Here is a 23,072-nt window from a genome sequence, read left to right on the forward strand (position 1 = left end):
AGCAATTTCATTCATTTCTGTATTGTCTGTGGTGTGTTTGTGCTACAAGAGCAGAGCTGAGTGGTTGTGGCCGAGACCACGTGGCCCGCGGAGCCTCCGGGTTCACTCTCTGACAAAGGATGGTGACTGACCCCTGACCCCGCACACCACGTGCCCCTCTAGTGCCCCTCAGGGAGCAGCGACTCTGAGAATACCCTGTATAACACTGGGGCTCCTCAGCAGAGAAATGTCAAACTCCCCACCTTGAAGTGGTGCTATAGTTTGGGGTAAGGAAATAATTTGTATATATTTTCAACAAACATCTGTAAAAGTTAATATACACGAAAAAGAAAGAAAGCCAAATAAAAAAAGTAAGCCTATCAATGTTCTCTATTTTTCAATTACTGGGGGAAAGGGGTATGGAAATGATTCTGTCAATTAACTCCCTTTACTTTTTCTTTAAATTTGTTCAGAAATGGTTTTTGGTCAGGGGTGCCCCCACGCAGCGAACGGCCCTGACAGCAGCCTGCCTGAAATGCTTCCACAGTGGGTGAGGCCCTGTGTGGCAATGTTTGATTAAACTATACATGTTAAAGGTAATTCTTTGAGAAAAATGTTTCTAAAATTCTTTATCTCTGTCACTCTAAGAAGGGGAAGAAAGTAAAGAATGCCCAGGAAAATTAAACTCTGCAAAATATACCTTAAACACCAGAGATATAAAATAGTTACCACTTCTGAATGGTAATATAAAATAAAAAGAGAAAACTCTTCCAAATTTGAAGAACAAATTTTCCCTGCCCTGAGTCAGCTAATGGAGTCTCTTTCAAACAGGGAACCTCCTGAACTCAAGCAGCTGCTCTTGGAGCGTTAAGAACTCACAGGTGTTTCACATTTCAATAGTTGAAACAGGGAAGATAAAACTCTGAGAAGATATTTATCAAACACAAATTTATATCAAGATTAAATCTTTTTCAAATAGCTTGTAAGTGGACTTTCCCTTTCTTTTTTCAAAAAATGAATGGTACGAAACTATGTTAAAGGTGTTTCCATAATACCTTACATTCATATAGCGAGCGCTTCACGATTTTCAAAGTGCTTTCACAGGCCATCTCATTTAATCCTCACAACACCCCTGCGAGGTAGGTACAGCAGGTATTATTACCCTCATCCTCGGATGAGGAAATTGAGGCAAAGAGAGGTTAAGTGACTTACCCAAGATCACACAGCTGATAGGTGGCAGAGCCAGGACCAGAAATCAAGTTTTCTGACTCCTTATCCAGTACTCTTTCCACTATAACTACTGCCCCCAATTATGAACAATGTACTGTGTATCAAAATCGAAAGGTTCTTGAAGTTAATTTCAGTGATATCTTAAAGTTAAATGAGAAATACAAGAACAGTAGGTCTGATGGTTTTACTTGACATAATAAAATTGGTGCAAAACCACTTTTGTCTAATTACTTATAACCTTTTGGTCCAAATACATAAAATATGCAATATTTACAGCATTTTCCTTTTTTTTTTTTTTTTGTAAATGTAATGCTTTAAAACACATTATAAAGCACCTTAGTAAAAATAATCTACAAGTAAAAGTACAGAAGTAGTAGGAACATCCTACCCATACCACAGCTCACTAATGGAGTTATAATATGGAGTCACAGGTATCCGATTACAGCTTTACAAATAACCCACAGAGAAACAAATATTAAAAATACTAAACTTACTTTTTTGATATTAACACGTGGAAGTCTTAACTAAAATAACATTCTTTGCAGTGTCTCCACAATCTTAGATACTGGGGAGACAGGAATGAGAAATACTGCTTTGACTCTTTTTACAGTATTAGTAATAGTTTAAATTTTTTTCAAACACTAATGACAGTTATTTTGTAAAGGAAATCAACATGACCTAGATAAATATGGGCAATTCCAACTACAGCAGACATTTCTTAGCAAACATGATCGAACATTCCAATCAATTTCATGAGACTTGATTCACGAGAACAAAGCGCACGCTGCCAAACAGCACGGCCGCTCAGTAGAGCCGTGCAGCCCGAGCCCGGGGCCAAGGCGGAGGTGTACACGATTCGTCTTCACTCCCGGTGAGTTGAAAAAAATGCTTTATCAAAAAACAGAGTATCAGCACTTTCTCTGAAATTGTATTTAGCCTTTTGATTAGAACTGCTATGTATGTATTTTAGGTGATATGTAGGTTTTTCCCAGGCAGGAGGTTATAACTCCCACCAAAATCTAACCAGAAAAAAAAAAAAAAAGACGGAAACTTAAAACTTCTTAGACCACTGACATACCAGCCGGCATCTACTTCCTTGACGTCATTGTCTGTTTCCTAACTCGGCTCAATAAGAATTGTGGACCTGAGAACTAAGGTGAAGACAGGGTCCAGGGTCAAAGTTCTAGTTCAAAAATCGAATCATCACACCTTGTACTCAGTTCGACTTAGGGTAAATCTTTTCATAGAAAAAGTTTTGTGTGAGGATGTAGAGGTCTCCGTCTTTTTCTCGTACCGCGTGGGCTCTGATGAATTGGAACTGCTCTAGTGCGAATTCATAGAACTCATTCTCCATTTTCCAAATGTCAGATTGCTGCAGTTTAGCAATGGTTTGTTTAGTGGGGAGTTTCTTCTCCGTGGTTTTCCTAAGATGAGATTTCTTTCCTACTTACAGAGGAAAAAAAGAAAAGGTAAATAATTCTGAGAACACACAGAAGATCACTGCCTCTTCATTCGAAGAGATGGTTTAAGTTAAGAGCGAAGGACAAGTAACAACTGTTTTAGACAAAAACAAAAAAACCAGTGCCCTAATCATACTGAAACCGTGATTTACTCCTTAACTTGTTAAAGACTTAATGAGCTGTCAAACAGTTAAAGTAAGGACTGCCAATCAGTGAAGTGTGGGCCGGCACAGCGCACGCTGTAACTCAGGTGTTCTGACTCGTTCACTTTTGAAAATATGATCAAATATCTACTTTCAACCTTCGCACTAATTTCTCATTACCTAAACTCCATATAATTATATGTTAGACATTAGGGCATACGTCTATGCCAGAAAAAGAGCTCCTATGACTCTGTCTTACCAGGGAATTGCAGAACAACCAGCACAAAGAAACAAAACCACCCAGACTGCACCGCAATCACTTTCAGACTGAAGCACACTCTCAGGACTGTACAGATCCGCACATGGTGATCATCAGTGAAGTGACCAAGTCCTCCGACCGGCCTCTACTCTAAACGGCATGAGGCAGGTCTATGGGCAGAATATAGTCATAATGTCTGGTATCTGGGATTATAAAAGACTGCACATATCTGAAACTGGTTCTGTAGTTTGTATTTTTCCTACAATGCCTTCTAATTATCACCTAATACATGTTCATTCATTCAAAAAATATTTACTAAACACCATCTGTGTGCCAGGAATTGTTTTGTATTGAAAATGGTGGGAAGAAACAGACATTTTACCTGCCTTTCTGGAGTTATTTCTTGTACTTTACTCAAGACACTTCAAATCACACATATTTCTCAATTTGCAAATGAAAAAAGTTGAAGAGGGCTTTAAAAAGAAACCCATCGTTTATATACCTGTACGGTAGAGTTCTGTAGCACCCCTGAAGAACCGGGGCAAAGCTGCCTCCAAGAGCATGATAAAATCTTCAAGCTCTTCAGTAACTCCCACCAGAAAGTACTCATTAATTAGGTTATACTTGGCTTGATCCATAGCCCACCTGCTTCCCACATTCCTAAAACCAAGAAAAGAAATTAAGAACCTGGTTGTTCAATCTGCTAAGTATATTTTATGCCTTTGCCACTGTATTTATGGAAAAAATAGATAAACACATGTCCATCCAAAGCCTTAACACTCTTTGGTTAATGTCTTTTGGGAGGCACACCTGATTTTAATTTCCTTTACCTCTATCCCCAGTTTCTGCTCAACTATGCAGGGCTAACTCAGGCTTAACAGCTTACTATTAACAAAATTTAGTTTGAGGGCAGTTAAAAAAATGTGTGTGTGTGTATATATATATATATATTATATATATATAAAACATATTTCTCTTATCTGATTTAGTGTGAGTGCATTTAATTTTTTTTTTTAACTAAACTAACTTTGTTCATTTTAAAAGCTATCTAGCAAGGTCTAAGCAATTTGTGTTTAGTGCTTATCTTCATTTAATTTGTGAGCTTAGGTTTTTCTGTCATTTTTGAGGAACAGAAGTAAGATAAGAAATGGCTCTGCCAGGAACCTTTTATTTTTTTACACTGTCAGCTAATGGCTATTAGTAGATTTGGCTCTAAATAATTGATACTTTTTGGTTCTTTTTAGCACTGACACTCCCTAATCCTAAGTTCAGCCCTGTCTTTAATTGGCATGGTATTAAGCTGGTGACTTTACCTTTCTAACTTTTTCTCAGCCATTAAAAATTTGTGTGTGTGTGGGGGGGGGAGATAAATTAGCTTATTTCTAAGGTCCTTCCCAGTTCTATGAATCTGTAAAGACGTTCAATTAAAATCTCAACAGTGCCCAATGGAGCAATACTCTTCATTGTTCTAAGGCACCAGTTGGCAAACTTTCTATAAAAGGACAGAGAGTAAATATCTTTAAGTTTGCAGGCCACATGGGTCTTGGTCACATGACTGAATTCAGCTCTTGCAGCATGAAAACAGCTATAGACAATAAGTAAACCAATGAATGTGGCTGTGCTCCAATAACACTTTATCAAAACAGGTGATGGCCCAAACTTGGTCTCCAGGTTATAATTTGCCAATCCATGTTCTATGGAAATGATTAAAAACTAAGACATTCTTCCTATGCTTCCAATTCTTCTAATGCTATATTATACTTAGATATAATCTATTGCGTAGGACTTTAAAGTTCACAGTAATCAAATGATACATCTCAAATAATGAAGAAGAGAACAGAAGGCATTCCTTGCATCTCACTATGGTTTTAAGAAAGACACTAACTTTGAATGTGTTCCTGTTGTTTCAACTTTTCCTATTAAAATTATTGATTATATCAAGTGAAAACAAACCATTATTTTTTAAAATTGAAAACTCAGCACATTCTGAGGAAACAAACTCTTTATAAAAGATAAAATATCTTTATTTTCCATTTCATGTTTGTTAGCAGACTAAACCACAACCATAACCTTCTCTCCAAGTCAAAATCAGTTTAACAGTAAAGCCAGGTGACTACCCATTAGGACAAAGGTCCTATTTGATCTGACATAAATGGCTATCACAGTAAGCTTAGGGGAAAATTAGGTTTATGAAATGACCCCTGACCTCTACTTAAGAGCTCTGCCGAAAAAAAGCCAAACATGTAACACTGCAAACAAACAAAAAATTCAAAAACCAGCATCTGAGGAAATATGCAAGGATATTTATACATGAAGAATCTTTTTAATGCACTTAAAGGTAACCACAAAACTAAGTATTACTTAATTACATGCTTTTTTAGTCTGGTCTTTCACCCATTTCCTTATACCTACCCACTGACCGACACATTCACACTTGGGAAGACCGAGCACAGATAACGAGGACGACCAGTTAAGCTAACTTGATCTCCTACCAGCATTCGGAGCTGTGGCCGCAGAAGAAGGGGATCTGGAGCCAGAGCTTCTCTGGGGCACAATCCGAGCCGCCCTCTGCCACACACTCGTCGAAGGTCTGGAACGCAGACAGAGCGGCACATGTGAGCCGTGAACCCAGGTCTCCCCTACCAAATATCTGAACGTGGTAAGTTATTAAATTAATGGGTGGCAGTGGCTGTCCGTTCACCAAGATACTGAATTAAAGGGATAGGCAGGTTATGAACACATTCCTGATACTGAGGCAAGTTAAACAAGGATTTTTCTCATGTCTTTGTTTTATACCAATGCTTATGTGAGTTCTTTTACTATATGAATGGAACCCCCCCCCCATAAAAATTTGTCCTTGAAACTAAGTACTGGATCTTATGTTAAATCTGTGTATTTGTACTTTCTAATCCCTTACTAAATGAAAATTAAATAAAAACAAGGCTAAGGATACTCTCATTTCTTTATAATAGTATGATTATAATCGTTTGTGAAACAATCACTTGAAAAGACTATAAAGAACTTAAGTTCTTTTTCCCTTTCTCATTAAAATGAGCTAAATCATTGTACAAAGCAGAAATGACCTCAAATACTTAAGAACTGCATGCCTTCCTCTCCAAGTGCATCTGACTGAAGTAATTAAAAAGGAAAGAGACTCACAGCTTATGTATCTAAAGTACCCAATTTCACTTTCCTGAGCCCTTACTGTCTGTCACAGGCATTTAACGGTAGGCATCACCTATGTGAAATGCTATAATAATGAGATGTCAGAGAGCCAACTTGAGAGCTGTGGTTGTTGCCATGAGACAGCTACAAATACCATCTGCTTGCTTTCTCTCTCTCTTTCTTTTTTTTTGTGGTACGTGCCCCTAGCGGGAACAGAACCCAGGACTCTCTGGTCCGCAGGCCAATGCTCAACCGCTGAGCCAAACTGGCCAGGGCCCACCTGTTATTTCTGAGCAGAGGAAATAGGAAGGAGCAGAAGGAGTCCTTACTCGGAGTCCAGGCTCCTGACTTTCTAGATCCAGGTTCCTTTGTTTTAGAAGCTTCGCATCTACTCTAATTCACCTACCAAATGATTGATTAGACAATACAGAAGTAGAAAAATAGTTTGGGTTTCCACCTCATTCTTATTATTTGGGGGAGGTGTTTTGCCCCTATCAGCTAAAAGAAACAACCCAAAGATGACATGGAAGATGTGGAGAAAAAAACAAAACAAAACTATGAATAATCAAAAATTGATGAACATACATGTGTGTGTCAGATCTTAGCATATAACTGAAATTCTCCCATTTCTATATAAATATTTGAATAAAGTAAGCCAAGTATTTCCTAATGAGAGAAACCAAATTAGGACAACTCAATACCATTTTTACTGCATACAACCTGATGAATCAATGCCCTGAGATCTTAAGATGGACGGTCGCGCTGACTCCAACAGTGACATCAATACCTGGGCTTCTCTACTCAGATCACAGAAGACTGTCACTCAAATGCCTGGTCACCAAAAATTCCCTGCTTATTTGCTAACTTCTATTAGCCTTCTCCTTACATTGTGGTCACATTTCAGAGCTCAAATTTTCTATAAATAAATATTTTTCTTTTATAAAACTTCCAAGTACTTAAAAAGCCAAAACGTAAAATAAAAACACTCCAGACTCTACCTTGTCCACAAAATCACCAAAGGAACAAAAAGTTATGATCAACTTTCTCACTTAAAGTCCATTTATGGTTTTCAGAAAGAACAATTCTTTGTGAACTAGACACAAATGTTTTTAAAAGCATGAAATATAAAAATATTTTAGACCATTTATTTTTTTAGACCATTTAGATTTTAGTTTAGATATTTAACTCCTAAAATTAAGTTAAAAGGATCAAAACAAAATTTGATGCTTGATAGTAATGGCAATTATATTTACATTATATATGATTTTGCAAACAATTTTGTTTCATGCTTTATATAGAAAACTGAAGCTAAGTGTGAATTCCCTTAGCTTCCTGCTTAGATGAAAGTTTATCTGCATCTGTACCCCTAGAGCCCTCAGCTTTAAAGAGACATTTCCTTCTCTATCTTTGAACACTATTCTTACCCCCTTCTGAGACCCTGCTCCACCAACTTTTCTCCAGTTCCTTGTATGATCACCCCTTGCTGTCTTCAGATATATTAATATGCCCAAGTGTCTGTCATCTTAAAGAAACATTTCCTGCCCTGGCCAGTTTGGCTCAGCGGTTAGAGCGTCGGCCTGCGGTCCCGAGAGACCCGGGTTCGGTTCCCGCTAAGGGCACGTACTTCGGTTGCAGTTTGTCCCCGGCCCTGGTTGGTCGTGTGGGTGGCAGCCACTCGATGTGTCCCTTCACGTCGATGTTTCTCTCTCTCTCCCCCTTCCCCTCTCTCCCTCCCACTCTATCTGTACAAAAAATGGAAAAATATCCTCGGGTGAGGATTAAAAAAAAAAAAGAAACATTTCCTGATTTTTTTTTCCCATTCCTTTCAAAGCCAAACTTCTATTTCAAGAGGAGTCTTTCCTCAGGGTCAGTCTTAACGTATGTCTCACTTGCTTCTCAACCCTTTGGATTCCATGTGAACTCTTTTCTCTGACATCCCTGATGGACTTGCCACTGACAAACGAAGGAACAGATTTCAATCCTCAATTCACTAACCTCTTTGCAACTGAATTATTTTCTTATCTATTTCAAGGACTTGGCAGGTTTGTCTTCTGACTCTCTGACCTCAGTCTCCTTGGCATGCTGCTCTTTACCTGCTGGCATTCCCCAGAGCTAAGTGTCTGTACCCTGCCCACCTTTTTCTTCTTCCTTTTCCATCGGGTCCTCTTTTCATACTAAATATGTCTCAAAGTGCAATTTCATTCACTTCCTTGTTTCAGCTCCTGCCTAATGTTGCTGACTCTCAGGTCTATGATTTAGCTCGGACCTATTTTTTGAGGTACAAATACAATTTCTAGTGGATACCACCACCTACTTATACATGACTAAAAATAATGTCCAATTTCATCTCTTTCTTCAACTCCATTACAACGAACTCTTCCTTCTGTTTTCTCTTTTCTAGAGAAAGAAACCACCTATGGTCCAACCAGAAACCTGAGAAGAAGACAGGTCAAGACTGATTCTGGGTTACATACCTTTTACTGAGATTAAGAAAACTGGTCTACAATAAAAAGTTGCCGAACCTATAAATATGTCAACTGCAAAGATATTATATTGTTTTCCTGTACTTTTTTACATATAAAACACTTTCTAAGCAAACAGTAAGTTCTTAAATGCCTTTTGTGAACTGCTGAGCTCTATGGAGGCAGTATTCTGTAGGCCAAGGTAACATCAGGTAGTACTAAGTATGATTTCCTTTCAACTTTACTATCTTTTATAAATTAATATATAGGTTAATATATATAATATATAGGTAATATATATTATATTATATATATTAATATATATATTAGGTAGTATATTTTAAATTCATTATAATTGCTATAGCTGTTGATAAGCCTAGTTAATTTAAAGAAATACAAAAAGGTAATTGAGGTAGGAACTGGGATCTCTGGGACCAATGAGTACTTCTTAACACAAACTAATTCATCTTTAGATTGTTATTTAGTGCACATAATTACTTACTCTTTCCTTAAGTATACACTCCCCTTTGATGTTCTGCTAATAAAACAATAATTAATAAAAAGTGTTTAATAATCTATAGTGCAATACACAATTAAAATAACAAGAAAATATTTATATATTTAGAAAATGTGTGCGATGAGATTTATCAGCACAGTTAATACTATTCGGAAGCCATTAAGAAGGCCTATGCTGAAAGGACAAACTACGGCTATTCAAACTTGGGTTATTTGGTAGACATTTTCTCAAAATAAACAAAGTATGCTTGCCTGTCACTTGAAAGAAAACACTGAACAGTGCTGGCCCAGTGATGCGCCACTGAAGCTGTTTTGGCTGTCAGGTAACATTTGGCAGCGTTGGAAGACATTTTTAGTTCTCACAACCTAGGGTGTGTGTGGGAAACATGTTACTGGGTAGAGTTAGAGATGCTGGTAAACATCCTACAATTATAGGCAGCTCCCACACAAAAAATTATTGCTCAAAACAACAGTATCAAGGTTGAGAAATTCCATGTTAGCCAGTGATATAAGTTAAGCTTTCAAGCAAAAACAAAATAAAATTTTGGAATACTTGACCAGCCACCATGAGCTTGACTGTCTCCCAATACTTAAAAACTTTTGGCATGAGATCGTGGTGATATTAATCAATGTAAATTTTTGATATTGTATAATAAAATGTGTGAACATTTGGAAGGTCCACATAACTCAGTTAACTAATATGATCCAAATGACCAATGCATGATGTTACAAAATTATGCTCAGTTAAAAATCCATTCAAATGTAATGTATATCAATTGGTGTTAATGTAGCAGAGCATAATGGTTCACTGCTATGGCTTCAGACTCTACACTTCAACAACTTCAAGAAACTACTACTTGTCGAGTTTTAGTGTAGTATTAAAGAAGAATATCCACAATTTTCTGAAAAGGATAACCCATAGACTTGTACAAGCTACATGAAAAGAAAGATATATATATATATATGTATAAAACTTAAAATAGTGCTTACAGTAAGTACTCAGTAAATGTGAGCTATTATTATTGTTACATTATTATTAATTATTATTATTATTATATGATTCTCCAAACCATGGTATCTAGGGCTGACAATGACAAATGGTAGATGGTGGCACCTACCTGACTGCAAATCTTTTCCTTACCAACATTAAATTCCTTTGGTGGAAAGAAAGAGATGGATGGATACATTTACTAAGTAAGAGCTAATGTAAACGATAGGGCTTAAAAAAAAGTAGTAAGCATTGAAATGAATTTAAAAATAACTATCAATACATTCTAAAGTACTGGGTCACAAAAGAGTTATATTAGTAGAGTTTATAAAATTTTGCAGAATCTCTATAATATAAGTATATATATTTTTAGGAGATTAAGTAATACTAAGAGATCAGTAGACATTAAAAGTAATATTTTTGTCAGTTATCTGAGCTTGGATTAGTACCTTCTGCCTAAAGCTTTGAGACTAAGGAAAGAAAGAGCAATTTCTAGAAACATAAAGAAGTCAAATAAAACAAAAATTATTGACTCCTCATGTAACACTGAGGGCACTTAGGAAAAAAATTAATCGTTGGATAATAACTGTCCTAATACATCAAATATCTAGCATCACTATCATGTAACACTTGAGGACTAAATAAAAGGTGCAGAATTCACTCATTCAACCATTTGTTAAGCACATACAGATGAAGTAGGCACAATGCTAAATACCGGGGAAACAAAGATTAATGAAATAGAGCTCCTTTTTTTAGGACGTTTCACAACCTTTTGGAGAAGATGTATATGTAAACAAATAATTCAAATATCACAAAATAAATGCTTAAAAGAAGATCTGAATGGAATGCTCTGGGAGCCAAGACTAATGCCTGGGGGTACCAGAAAAGACCTCTTGGAAGAGGCAACATTTGAGCTGGACCTTAAAGGTGGACAAATCATTTTACAGAGTGAAGGAAAGACATTCTAAATGTAGGTAACAACACATGTACTGAAAATAAGAAGTGATAAGACTGGAGGACAGTGACATTTCACATGTCTGAAGCACTGGGTGCCTTAAAGAAAAGAAGGCAGGTCTCAGGTTATGTCAGATTGTGCCTCCTTTGCCTTGGGCAGTCCTGTGAGCAATGAGGTGCAGGTAAAGATGTTCCACCAGAAAAGCTGACAAATCAGTCTGGTTTTTTAGAAAAACAAGTCTGGTGTTCATCTGGAGGATGTACATAAACAGGACACAGCACAATACTGAACCTGCTAAGAACTCTGTTGAACCACTATTCTCTCCTTGTTCTTCTTCTTCTTTTTTAAAGCTGCCTTGGCAAAAAACAGTGTCCCTAAACTGATGATCAGCAAGACTAAGAGAACCAGAGTACATACACAAATACATCATATTAATGAATAATTATAATGGTCTCACAGAATATTGTTAATATAATAACTATAATAAAACAAATAGCCTTGGAACATAAGTAAAATATTTTTTTAATGACAAAAAATTATGTATATTCCAAAATATCAACTATAAAGTAGTTTTACTTTTGCTTCTTTATACTTTTGGGCTCTTTTCAAAATTTTTACAATAAGCAAATAGCACATGCATAACCAGTAATAATTTCTAAAAGCACATTGTTCATTGCATTTCATAAACAATTATCTTTACAAAAATCTTTAAAATATTACCTTTTTGTCTCCTTGTTTTCGTCTTCTTAACCCTGGCCTATAATCATCTCCGAATCTCAGAAAGTAATAGTAAGAAACTAGCCTCTCAATAGGATCCCTTATGACATTAATGTAAACTGGCTTCTTTTTCACACCAAATCTGAAATAGAACAAATTTTAAAAGGTAAAATTGACATTTCACTCTATTTAGGAGTGTCCTGAAATTATAAATTTAAGGTACTGATTTTACATGAAAAGTAGAATATGAATTAATTTAAATAAAATAGAGTATATGGAGATTAGAAAATATTTATGATTATTTATGTTATAATAAAGTAATAAGAAATGAGAATTTTAAAATCATGGCTGAAAATAAAGGCGAGAAGGGAAAATTAAATAAAAAATAATTTAAAAATTTACCAACAAAATTACATAAAACATTTTAATTTTATATAGCAATGATTTCTCATTTCTGGCCCACCAAACTAGATAAATGTTATGGATACAGCATAAGTCCACACAATTACGACCATTTGAGTCTGCTCTCTACTACTGCTGATTTTAAAGACAAGATAGAGGTGAAAGACATGTTTTCAGCATCATTTCCTCGTGGAATGAGATGAAAGAACACAGGGCTTTTACATTAGCAACCTCTGCAGAACCTAGAATTGTCCAGCTGGCTATTTTAATATCCTCAATTGTCCCAGTCCTGAAACTTTGGTGCTATCTTGACTCTTCACTTTCCTTTATTCTTCTTTAGTACAGTTGCTAAGTCCTGATTTTTTCTTTTGCAGGCTTTCTCACAGATCTGACCTTCCTTCACTGATGGTTCCCTTTTCCTTTACCACTGCCCTCTCCCTAGGTCTCCTGCTTAGATTATTGCAATAACCTAGTTGGTTTTCTTACATCCAGTCTCTCTCCCTTTCAATCTACCTTCCATACCAATTCTCAACTGATATTCCTAAAACACTATTTGTTAGATCACTCTTCTTAGAAACCTAAAACAACTCTACAGTTTATGTTGACATCATACCCACACTCCACTGCCTGACTGTTAAAATTTGTTTGCCTTATGTCTTAGGTACCACCGTATTGATCTAACTTTATTTTCAGATAGAAGACCATCGATCTGTTATAATTAGGCCTGCCTCTTCTACCTCCTCCTGCTACTGTATCTTATTATATTGATTCCTATTTCTTCTTACATGTCTTTGCCCATTGTCTTTCTTAACTAGAATGCCATCCTTATTTTTCTATTATATTAATTCACTCAAAAATGCTTTTCTGTGTACCTAATATATACCATGCACTATTCTAATACTATAGAGATAGCAGTAAAAAAAAAAATTCCTTGTCCTCTGAAGCTAACATTCTACCCAGGGGAGACAGAATATAAACAAATAAGCAAATATGTCAGATGGCAAAAAGTAGTAGGAAGAAAAATAATGCAGTGAAAGGAAAAGGGGACTGCCAGGAGAGGCGGAGAGTGGGCAATTACAAATAGTTTTTTTCAGGAAGGCATCACTGGTGTTATGTGATGAGAAGGGAACCATGTAGATATGTGGAGGAAAGTGTTCCAGAAAGAAGAGACTTCCAAATATGAAGGCCCTGATGCAGCTAAGTGCCTGGCATTTCTGAGGAAAAGCAAGATCAATCTGGGTGCAGCAGAAGCAGAAGGGATATTAACAGGGTATGAGAATAGAGAAATGGGGTGGGGTAAAGGAAGAGCACATTATGTGGGTCTTGTAGGCCATTATAAGAATCAGGAAGGATTCCTGACTGAGATAGTAGAGAAGTGTCATGATAGGGGACCTAATATACAACATAATGCCTATAGTTAACAATATTATACAATATACTGTAACCAAAACCCAGGTTTGGCTGCCTGCCACAGTGAAAGCCAAACTTGCAAGACAGGTGCTTGTGAGAAAGAAAGTGGTTTATTCAAGTGTGGGCCAGTTGGTAAGATGCGGGACTTTCATCCCAGAGTGCATCTCAACATCTTAGTATAGGCAGAGGTTTTTATAAGGAGGGAGAGGAAAAGAAGAACAAAGAGATCAAAGGGAGAGAGTTGAAAATTTTTCTAAGTGCAGAACAGCACAGTCCATTCCAATAAGGATCTAAAAACTGGTCAAGTGATGGTCTAGTGTATGTCATCCTGGTTTTCTTCATTCTAGATTTATGTGATCATGGTTTTACAGTTGAAGGTCAGCAAATCTCCCAGAGCTAGGATGGCTGAAGATTGGAGTTTGTATCTTTTGAAACTAGTTCCTAGAATTCTTATACAAACATGCTGTTTATCTACAAGCTACATTTAGTCAGAGTTGGCATTTATAGAAACAATGTCAAAAGAACGGTAGGGTGGCTACAGTTCACCACTGTTACAATACTTGAAAGTTGCTATAAGTGTCAAATTTAAATGCTCTCACAACAACAAAAAGGTAACCATGTGAGGTGAAGGATATGTTAACTAACCTTATTGTGGCAAACATTTCACAATATATACATTTATCACATTGTACACCTTAATGTTATATGTCAATTATATCTCAATGAGATATCTCAATATCTCATTGTCTCTGAGTAAGAGACAATGACAGTTGCTTCTTCTTTTAACCACTCTTGATACGCTCACTCATCTGTCCACTGAAACCTTCAATTCAGATAATAGCTTATAACTTAAACTTCCCATCTTACTAAAATCTTTCCCCAACGGCACTAAAAAGCATACAGTTAAACTAATTTCACAGTTTCCCTTTACTTCTGCCTATTACAAACAATGTCTTATACACAGCTGGTGTTCTATAGATGTTTTATACTAAAGTCTTAAGCAAATTAATAATAAAAAGAAACCACAAAAGAAAAAAAGCAAGGGGCCCAGATAACTTGATTATTTCAGTGAATTATTGAAAATTAACTGAACTTACAAATATCCTGACTTACAAATAGGTTGGACTGCTTTGTGGGTAAAACTGAACCCTAGTCCTTTTCTCATCATGAAGTAGCTCTAATTCAGCAAATTCTTTGTACATATGGAAATACTGAAAACTATAGAGAATCCGTTTGCAAAACATTATTATACCGGTTGTGAGTTGATTGATCAGAACTTGGTATACTTTTTTCCCACTGAACAACTCATTAACCTATAAATGCAACAATGCAGTAAAACGTTTTTGACAATTTTTTAAAAGGAAATAGTACTGCTGCAGATACATGGCACTGTCACATTGGGTATTAGAACAGAAGTTCCAGGAGGTCAGGGGCTGTTCCCTCTTGTTCATGGCTTTAACTCTAGTGTTCAGCATGGCGCTGGACACACAGGTGTTAAATATTAGTAGAATTACGTTGAATAGACTTGTGAAATAGCCACTTAAAAGCCTTTCTGTGGGAGAGCACTCAGTACTGAGAAGAGGATAGAGAGGCATCAGGAATACCAAATTGCTACCTTAACTGAGAGAGCTGAGTCTTATAATAGGAATCTACAAGAAAGAGAAAACACCAGATAAGGGGGCAATGACTCCATTCTTAAAATTATGGGTTTCCCTGGGAACTGCCTTTAGCCTCTCCATTATTAGCTGCTGAGCAGCCCTGAGCCATTCCCTTACCTTCTCCCAGAAGACCACCTCCTACCAAGCTTCCTCTTTCCTCCCTTCCCCTAGTTCCTGACACGTGGAATGGACAGCAATTCTGACCAAGTAGCAGTGAAAAGGGGGTACGGCACTTTATAAACCTCTTCTTGCTATTGAGAAAATGACTTTCTGGGGCATGGCTTTGGGTGACATTTATATGTATGATCTTAATAAGATAACGTGTGTGAACTTACTTGGAAAATGGATATGAATTATTATTTGTAAGTTAGGGCATAATTATATAGACATGGAAGCAAAAGATTATAACCAAACATAGGCATGATAAAAATAGGGCCTGGGCCATTCAGCTCAGCTGGTTAGGAAACAAGCATCCTCTATAGGATTAATTCTTTTGCCACCCAGGTAGTTTTGTACAGGGGGAAAATATGTGCTGTGGCCACAGACCCCACGTTTAACCCTGGTCAGGCATCTGAGCTGCTCCTCAGAAGGGCTCAGGTGAAAGAGAAGGAAACCATCTTCACCCCAGGAAAAATAAACTATTATTGACATGTTAGAACATGATCTGCCTGGGAACAGTAGAGCATGTTTGGTAGGAATCTGTGATGTTATACAAGAATCAAAAGGGGGAAAGTATAATGTGAGCAGCAGGTTGGTAAACAGACATTTTAGGAACCTTATTCTTACCGTGTCAGTGTACGTGGTATGACAAAGCTAGGAGCACAAACTCGGCTCATTTCTTTACAACCACAGTCCTATGTAGCTCAGAGGGATGAATGAGCATCAAGAATGGTTAAAAGAACAAGCACTCTCAGAACATCTGAAGGGAACCTTGTCAGCTGGCTAGACAAACCTAAATGGAAGACCATAAAGCTGAAAGAGGGCTGAATAGCCTTTGGGAAGCATTATGCTTTGAGATATCTGCTTTATGCTAGTTTTAACATCTCTAGTTAAACAGCAGTCTCACTGACAACATGGATATCGTATACAAATTTATTTTGGACTCTCTGAGACCAAAAAGGTTCATAGAAAGTTCCAAATCCTTCTATTGGCAAGTCCCATTGTCTTGCTTCAAAAATAGTGGATGACAGCCCGGGCCAGATAGCTCTGTTAGTTAGAGCGTCACACTGATAGGCCAAGGTTGCAGGTTCAATCCCGGGTCAGGGCACATACAAGAATCAACCAGTAAAATGCATAAACAAGTGGAACAACAAATCGATGTTTCTCTCAAATCAATAAATAAAAAATTTTAAGAACAACAACAAAAAATAGCAAATGACTTGTTGGTATATGTTGGTCCCACTTATGATAATGTTGTAAATCAGTAATTTTTTAAAGTATTTATCTCTTAAAATGGGCATCCATCTACTATACATCCATTAGAATGGCTCCAATTTAAAAAAGAAAAGGTCTAACAACACCATATGCTGGCAAGGACACACAGCAAGTGCAACTCTCATGTACTGTTTGTTGGTGACATTGCAAAATAATACAGCCACCTGGGAGAACAGTTTGGCAATGTCTTACAGAGTTACCACACACTCTAGCAATCCCACTTGTACGTTTTATCAAAGAGAGATGAGGACATAGATGTCCACACAAAACCTGTATGCAAATGTTTTGGCAGCTTTACTAATAATCACCAAAAACTGGAAATAACCCAAGTATCCAGCAACTGCTGAATGGTAGAAATTGTGGTGTGTCCACAGAATGGAATACTCCCCAGTAACAAACTAACTACCGACACATGCATCTGATTGGATACATGTCAAAGGCATTATGCAAGTGACAGAAGTCTGACTCAGAAGACTTGGTGACTGATCAGATATATGTGGTGGGGAAAAGGGTTGTTCAAGATGACTCTAAAAAGGGTTGTTCAAGATGACTCTAAAGTTTCTACTTGGATGTCTTCATAAATAAAAATGGGTAATAATGGAAGTAAAGATAAAGTCTTGAATAATGCTTTATTACGAGTTTGAAATATGAAGAGCCAGCAGATTCAAACAGGGAGGAGACAGAAACACTAGGAAGATAACATGGTAACTGAAAAACAGAATTTTAAAAGAACAAAACACTGATCTGTGAGAGAGACAGAGCTAGGTGCTTCGCATACATTGTGGTATTTAATCTTCACAACCACCCATGAAGCAGTTACATCAATTATCCTCATTTTACAAATGGGGAAACGAAAGACCGAGGTCACATGACCGAGACCACAGAGCTGGTAAGGGACGGCGTGGATGTAACTGTAAATCTGACTTCACAGATGGCTCCTGACAACCTAGATCATCACCGCTGTACAAAGAACTGGTAGTACAAGGTCAATAAAAATGCAACTCTCACATAGTACCTGTAATGATTAAAATTATTGTTTAAATGTTTCTCTAGTGCTGTGACATAATTGTTGAAAGTTGTACAAAATGGAGCAAACTTCAACTGGTTCAGCAGAGAAGGAAGAGAGACAATCTCACATTAATCTATATACTAATAAACTCTTCTCAGGCCTAAAACATTGTCACTTGACTACTCTCTAGGATATTTCAGACCTAGTGAAGCATTTAGTTATTCATTTTTTACCCTGATATATAAGCTTTTTTACTGATTCACTGCAACTGTCCTGAAAAAGACAGTAAGGGTGATATGGACTAACCAAAATGACAGCGATGAAAACCCATCCTCATTCCTGGCGACAACTACAAAGGTACGTACCTGACGTATACTTGAATAAAACTGACGCTATACCAAAATAATTTCCAAGTGTCTTTCTAAAACAGATGCTGACATGTGACCCCTAGGTCACTAGATCATAAAAAATCACTACATAGTCTGATCAAAACCAGTATGAAAACAGTTTTCTTTTAGCTGAACATTCATTATAAAGAAAAATGTTACTGAAAAGGTTTTTGAAAGAGATGTTCTAATGTCTTCCTCTTATAACATTTGAAGAAAATCAAAGTGGGGTTAACAGAAGCTGCTGATCAATGAATAGTATGAATTTAAAAGGGAGGGCAATCTTTAATATTTTCAGTCTTTATAAAGAAAGAAACATAATGAACTGATAATTACAAAAAAAAAAAAAAAATGAGGTTTCAGTGAACTCTTTGAGGATAAGAACTGCAACCCACTTAAGAGGATAAGAACACCACCCTATGACCTTTGGAAAATGTCCAACCTATACAATGTTTTAACTGAAAAAAACTATAAATTTATGACATTAATTTATCATATTTACATTATTTTTAAATTGTTGTCTACCAATTAAAAGGATAACAAAATAAGTCATTGAACATGAAAGGAAAAAATGGAAAAGAAGAACTAGAAAATGTACTTTAAAAATATCAAGAATGAGATTAAGCCATGGCTGGCGTGGCTCAGTTGGTTGAACATCCTTCTAGGCACTGAAGGCTGCAGGTTAGATTCTGGTCAGGGCACATACCCAGGCTGCAGGTTCAATCTCCAATCAGGAGTGTGTATAGGAGGCAACTGATTGATATTTCTCTCTCAAATCAATATTTCTCTCTCTCTCCTGTTCACTTACTCTTTCTCTGAAATCAATAAAAATGTGTCCTCAGGGAAGGATTTTAAAAAAGGATTAAAAACCCTGGCCGGGTAGCTCAGTTGGTTAGAGCACTGTTCCCTATAAGCCAAGGTTATGGGTTTGTCCTCAGTCAGGATACATTCAAAGAGCAACCAATGAACGCATAAATAAGTGGAACAACAAATCAATGCTTCTGTCTCTCTCCCCCCACCTTCCTCTCTCTTTAAAAATCAATAAATTTTAAAAAAATGTTTTTTAAAGAACAGAATTAGGACAAAAAGTAGTAGTCAGGAAAGGAATACAAATGTGTAACAAGAAGATATTTTTGTTATTATTTGAAAGTTCTGAATAAAACCACATAAATATAACCAAAACTTGCTTGAGCAGAAATAAGCCTGCAAATAAAATGTGTGCTTCTTAGTAATCAGTCTAAATGAGGAAGCACTTCTCATTTTTTATTTCTCTATCTTATTTCCTGGGTTTCCACTCTTTTTGTATCTCTAAGGTAATTGAAAGCTATGTGATTAAATATTTCTTTCACCAAATGTGTCCATTTTCTCCTGAAGGCAAGTATTTTAATAGATTACCAAAGTTACTATCCCAGTAAAGAATATGTTTTGAAGAAAAAAGTATTTGAAAAATTGGTAAGATGACATTTCTTTCTCTTTCTTTACTCATTCATGGTACGTATGACTATCAAACTAAAAATTTCTTTAAAAATACACTAGTTATATCTATAATAATTCTTGACTACATATATCAAAATATATTTCCTCTAGTTCATTTTTTTAGGTATTTGTTTAAAATCTTGTAAAAGTCTATTAAAAATTCTCACAATCCTTTTCACTTCAATAACGTGAAACCTATTATAAAAATATTTCAACTCTTAAACATTCATGTTTGTATTTAATAAACCAGATTAATTTTTTCAAGAAGCTTTATACTTTTTCAACTGCAAGAACTCCAGCATATACCAGAGCTTCATTCTGTGTACAAGACTTTTGCCAAAAGCAAAAGTATTCAATATATTATTTTAATAATGAAAACCTCAAGTATGAGAAACCAAGCTCTGTGTGGAAAAAAATAAATCATTTAGGTGAAAGGGTAACAAACATTCAATTGAAGGATAATGCAGCCCTGAGGGAAATATGCATATGAATGAAGTTTACGAAATTGGTTCAATGCCTCTGCAAAGAAAAAATAATTAGTTTATTTTAAAGCTGCCTATAAAATGTTTTCAATATTGCAGTATGAATTATTTATAGAAAAATTCACATCTACGGGGTGGGGAGAGGTAGAGGAAGGTACAGAGGGGATAAATGGTGATGGATGGAGACTGGACTTGGGATCGTGAACACACAAAACAGTGTACAAATGATGAGTTGTTGAATTGTGCACCTGAAACCCGTATACTTTTGTTAAGCAGTGTCACCCCAATAAATTCAATAAAATAGAAAGAAAAATGCACACATAACTTTAAAGCAACCATTTTATTGAAGATCTTGAATACTGTGAAAACAAGTAGAAATAAGGATATATTGTTTTGTATATGTAATATTTGGGAGATTCCTTTTTATTTACATGCTTTTCAAAAAAGTTAAGATTTATTATGAATCTGAATCAATAGTATTTCATTCAACTTTTTCTTTTCAAATTTAGGAACTTAAATTGATAGTGGGGTATCAATTTAATTTTCAAATTTTACACAGAATGCTCTTTAAAGTTGACAAATGTATTACTTTGAAGTCATGACTGCTAATGAAAAGACTGAGTGAACATGTCTAAGCTTAAATAATTTTTAAAATATATCTTAAATGTTTTTGAAGTTGGTATAAAATCTTATTAGGGAAAATACTTGGATTTGGGGTTACTATAATGGTACTCTATGTGCTACAAAAACATTTAAGTGGATTCACAAGCTGCCTATGTTTAGAATATTCCTTTTGACCAGTTTTCTGATTAGTACTTACCACAGCACAAACTCTACAGGGAACCACATAGTTCTTGGATGCTATAAGTAGGCCTGTAGTTTTACAAACTTTTCTTGAGAACACTATGACAGAAATTCACTAATCCAATTACTCCCCCAAAATATGGGAAATGAGTGTTATTTATCTGTAGTTTCAGGCAAATAACTATAAAGGAAAATCACTATATTTTAAAAAGTCTCCTTTGAATACATCTCAATGTTAAAACTAAAGCGAGGCAGCCCAAGAGAACGTGTATACTTGACTGTGTCTTGGATGAGGAGCAGAAACACTGGGGCACCAATAACTCAGGGGTGACTTCTTTGCTTTCTCAGCTCTCAATGACATGTTAAGTCATACTCTGGCCCCTAAGCTAAAACTTGGGGCTCTCCTAAAATAGTGTAATTTGGTTGTACAAGAAAAATAAATGTAATGATGATAAATAACTATTTAAAAAAACGAAATTTAATCTACCTAGAATTCTAAAATTACTATCAAAATTATCAATTTATGAACACTAGAGGGCAGTAAAACACTAAAAGGTATATTTAAATTACATAACTAAAAGTGGCAAAGGCAAAGCAGTACTTTTTAAAAAAAATCAAAATCTTAACAATTTAATGAATGTATTCCTTTTTAGGTTGCTAAAGACAAATCATTCTTTAGTGTGTCATTTTAGGTATAACTTACTTTGCAAAGTCCAAGTAAGAAATGTGTCCATGATAAAATCCTGGTTTCATCTCTTTCCAGGAAGTAATATTCTTCACAAAGCGCACCTGAAACAGGAGAACACACTCATTACTTAAGTACACTTTAAAGAAAATGAAATTTAATGATAGCAAAACACTTTCCATGTAGGCATTTAAAACCAATCATACCAGTTTGACAATTGCAGAGCCTAAAACACAGGTTTCTAAGGGAAGTATAGTGTGATCTAACTACTAATTCACTGAGGGAGAGCGATCACCACAGTCAGAAAAGAGTGAAAGAGGACCCTGAAAACCAAATGGCACAATGCAATTATTTACAATGCTACACAGCGCATACATTCACACAGGCTGAGGGGAGGGTGGGTACCAGCACAATGATGAAGCAGGCAGCACTACATTATAGGAAGAGACTATGCAAATTGAGTTTCTTCTCAGAGACCTGTTATTCCTAAAAATTTATTTTTATTAACAATTCAACAAATTAAAAAAATTAACTGCTAAATCAAAATGATCAAAGGAAACATAATGATTATCAGAAGACTTTAAAGAGTTAAGAGTAGAGCCCTGGCCGGTTTGGCTCAGCAGTTAGAGCATCAGCCTGCGGTCCCGAGAGACCTGGGTTCAGTTCCTGCTGAGGGCATGTACCTCGGTTACAGTTTGTCCCCAGCCCTGGTTGGTCGTGTGGGTGGCAGCCACTCGATGTGTCCCTTTCCTGTCGATGTTCCTCTCTCTCTCTGTTCCTCTCTCTCCCTCCCACTCTATCTGAACAAAAAAATGGAAAGATGTCTTCAGGTGAGGATTAAAAAAATAAAACTAAAAAAAAAAAAAGGGGGGGTTAAGAGTAGATATCATAAGTTTGTTGATAAAAAAAGATAAAATTAGAGATGTGATACAGGTAAAATACAATTTTTTAAAAATCTAAATATTAGTACTTTAATTCATTACAATTAAAAGTATACAAAAGATTAGTATAAAAAATTCTTTAAGTATAAATATACTTTTAAAATTTTATGAACTGTTTAATATAGAACTTGATAAACTTAAGTATCACCAGCTACAAAGTAGTGATACACAATTTCTCAGGGAAATGATAAATACTTCTGATAAGCAAATCTCTATATGATGAGCAGCAAGTGGTTACGGATCGCTTCTGGAGACCAGACACAATGGGATGAGAGTAGGAGTGGGAATAAAGTAGGAGGTAGGGATGAGGTGAGGGGTGGGGGTTCACCACCTTAGACTGAATTGAAAACATCTACAAACTAGGACTTCAGCCTCTAAAGCATAGGACTGTCAATAGGCACTTTTGATAATTTATCAGTCTTTCATCTACGTGTTAGAATAAAGTTAGTTACATGGAGATATTCTGGCGCACTTTTTAGCAGATTAGTCAATAAGTTAGTAACAATGAATG

General features: G+C 36.1%; 1 protein-coding gene across 5 annotated transcripts in view; it reads right to left on the reverse strand.

Annotated features, from left to right (window-relative positions):
• Nucleotides 1–1,565: 1,565 nt before the first annotated feature.
• HS2ST1 (heparan sulfate 2-O-sulfotransferase 1) overlaps nucleotides 1,566–23,072 on the reverse strand; it is a 152,748-nt gene continuing 131,241 nt past the window's right edge. For 3 of the 5 annotated variants that reach the window (XM_036256672.1, XM_036256674.1, XM_036256677.1), the window contains 5 exons: nucleotides 21,639–21,724; nucleotides 11,878–12,016; nucleotides 5,564–5,661; nucleotides 3,574–3,731; nucleotides 1,566–2,655 (listed from right to left, as the gene is read on the reverse strand). In XM_036256672.1, the coding sequence (XP_036112565.1) occupies nucleotides 2,426–2,655; nucleotides 3,574–3,731; nucleotides 5,564–5,661; nucleotides 11,878–12,016; nucleotides 21,639–21,724 (711 nt within the window). In that variant the 3' untranslated portion in view covers nucleotides 1,566–2,425. The remainder of the gene's footprint in view (nucleotides 2,656–3,573; nucleotides 3,732–5,563; nucleotides 5,662–11,877; nucleotides 12,017–21,638; nucleotides 21,725–23,072) is intronic. The other 2 variants (XM_036256673.1, XM_036256678.1) reach the window with 2 other exon arrangements.

Source organism: Molossus molossus, unplaced genomic scaffold (genome assembly GCF_014108415.1).
Source record: "Molossus molossus isolate mMolMol1 unplaced genomic scaffold, mMolMol1.p scaffold_m16_p_12, whole genome shotgun sequence".
Taxonomy (NCBI): domain Eukaryota; kingdom Metazoa; phylum Chordata; class Mammalia; order Chiroptera; family Molossidae; genus Molossus; species Molossus molossus.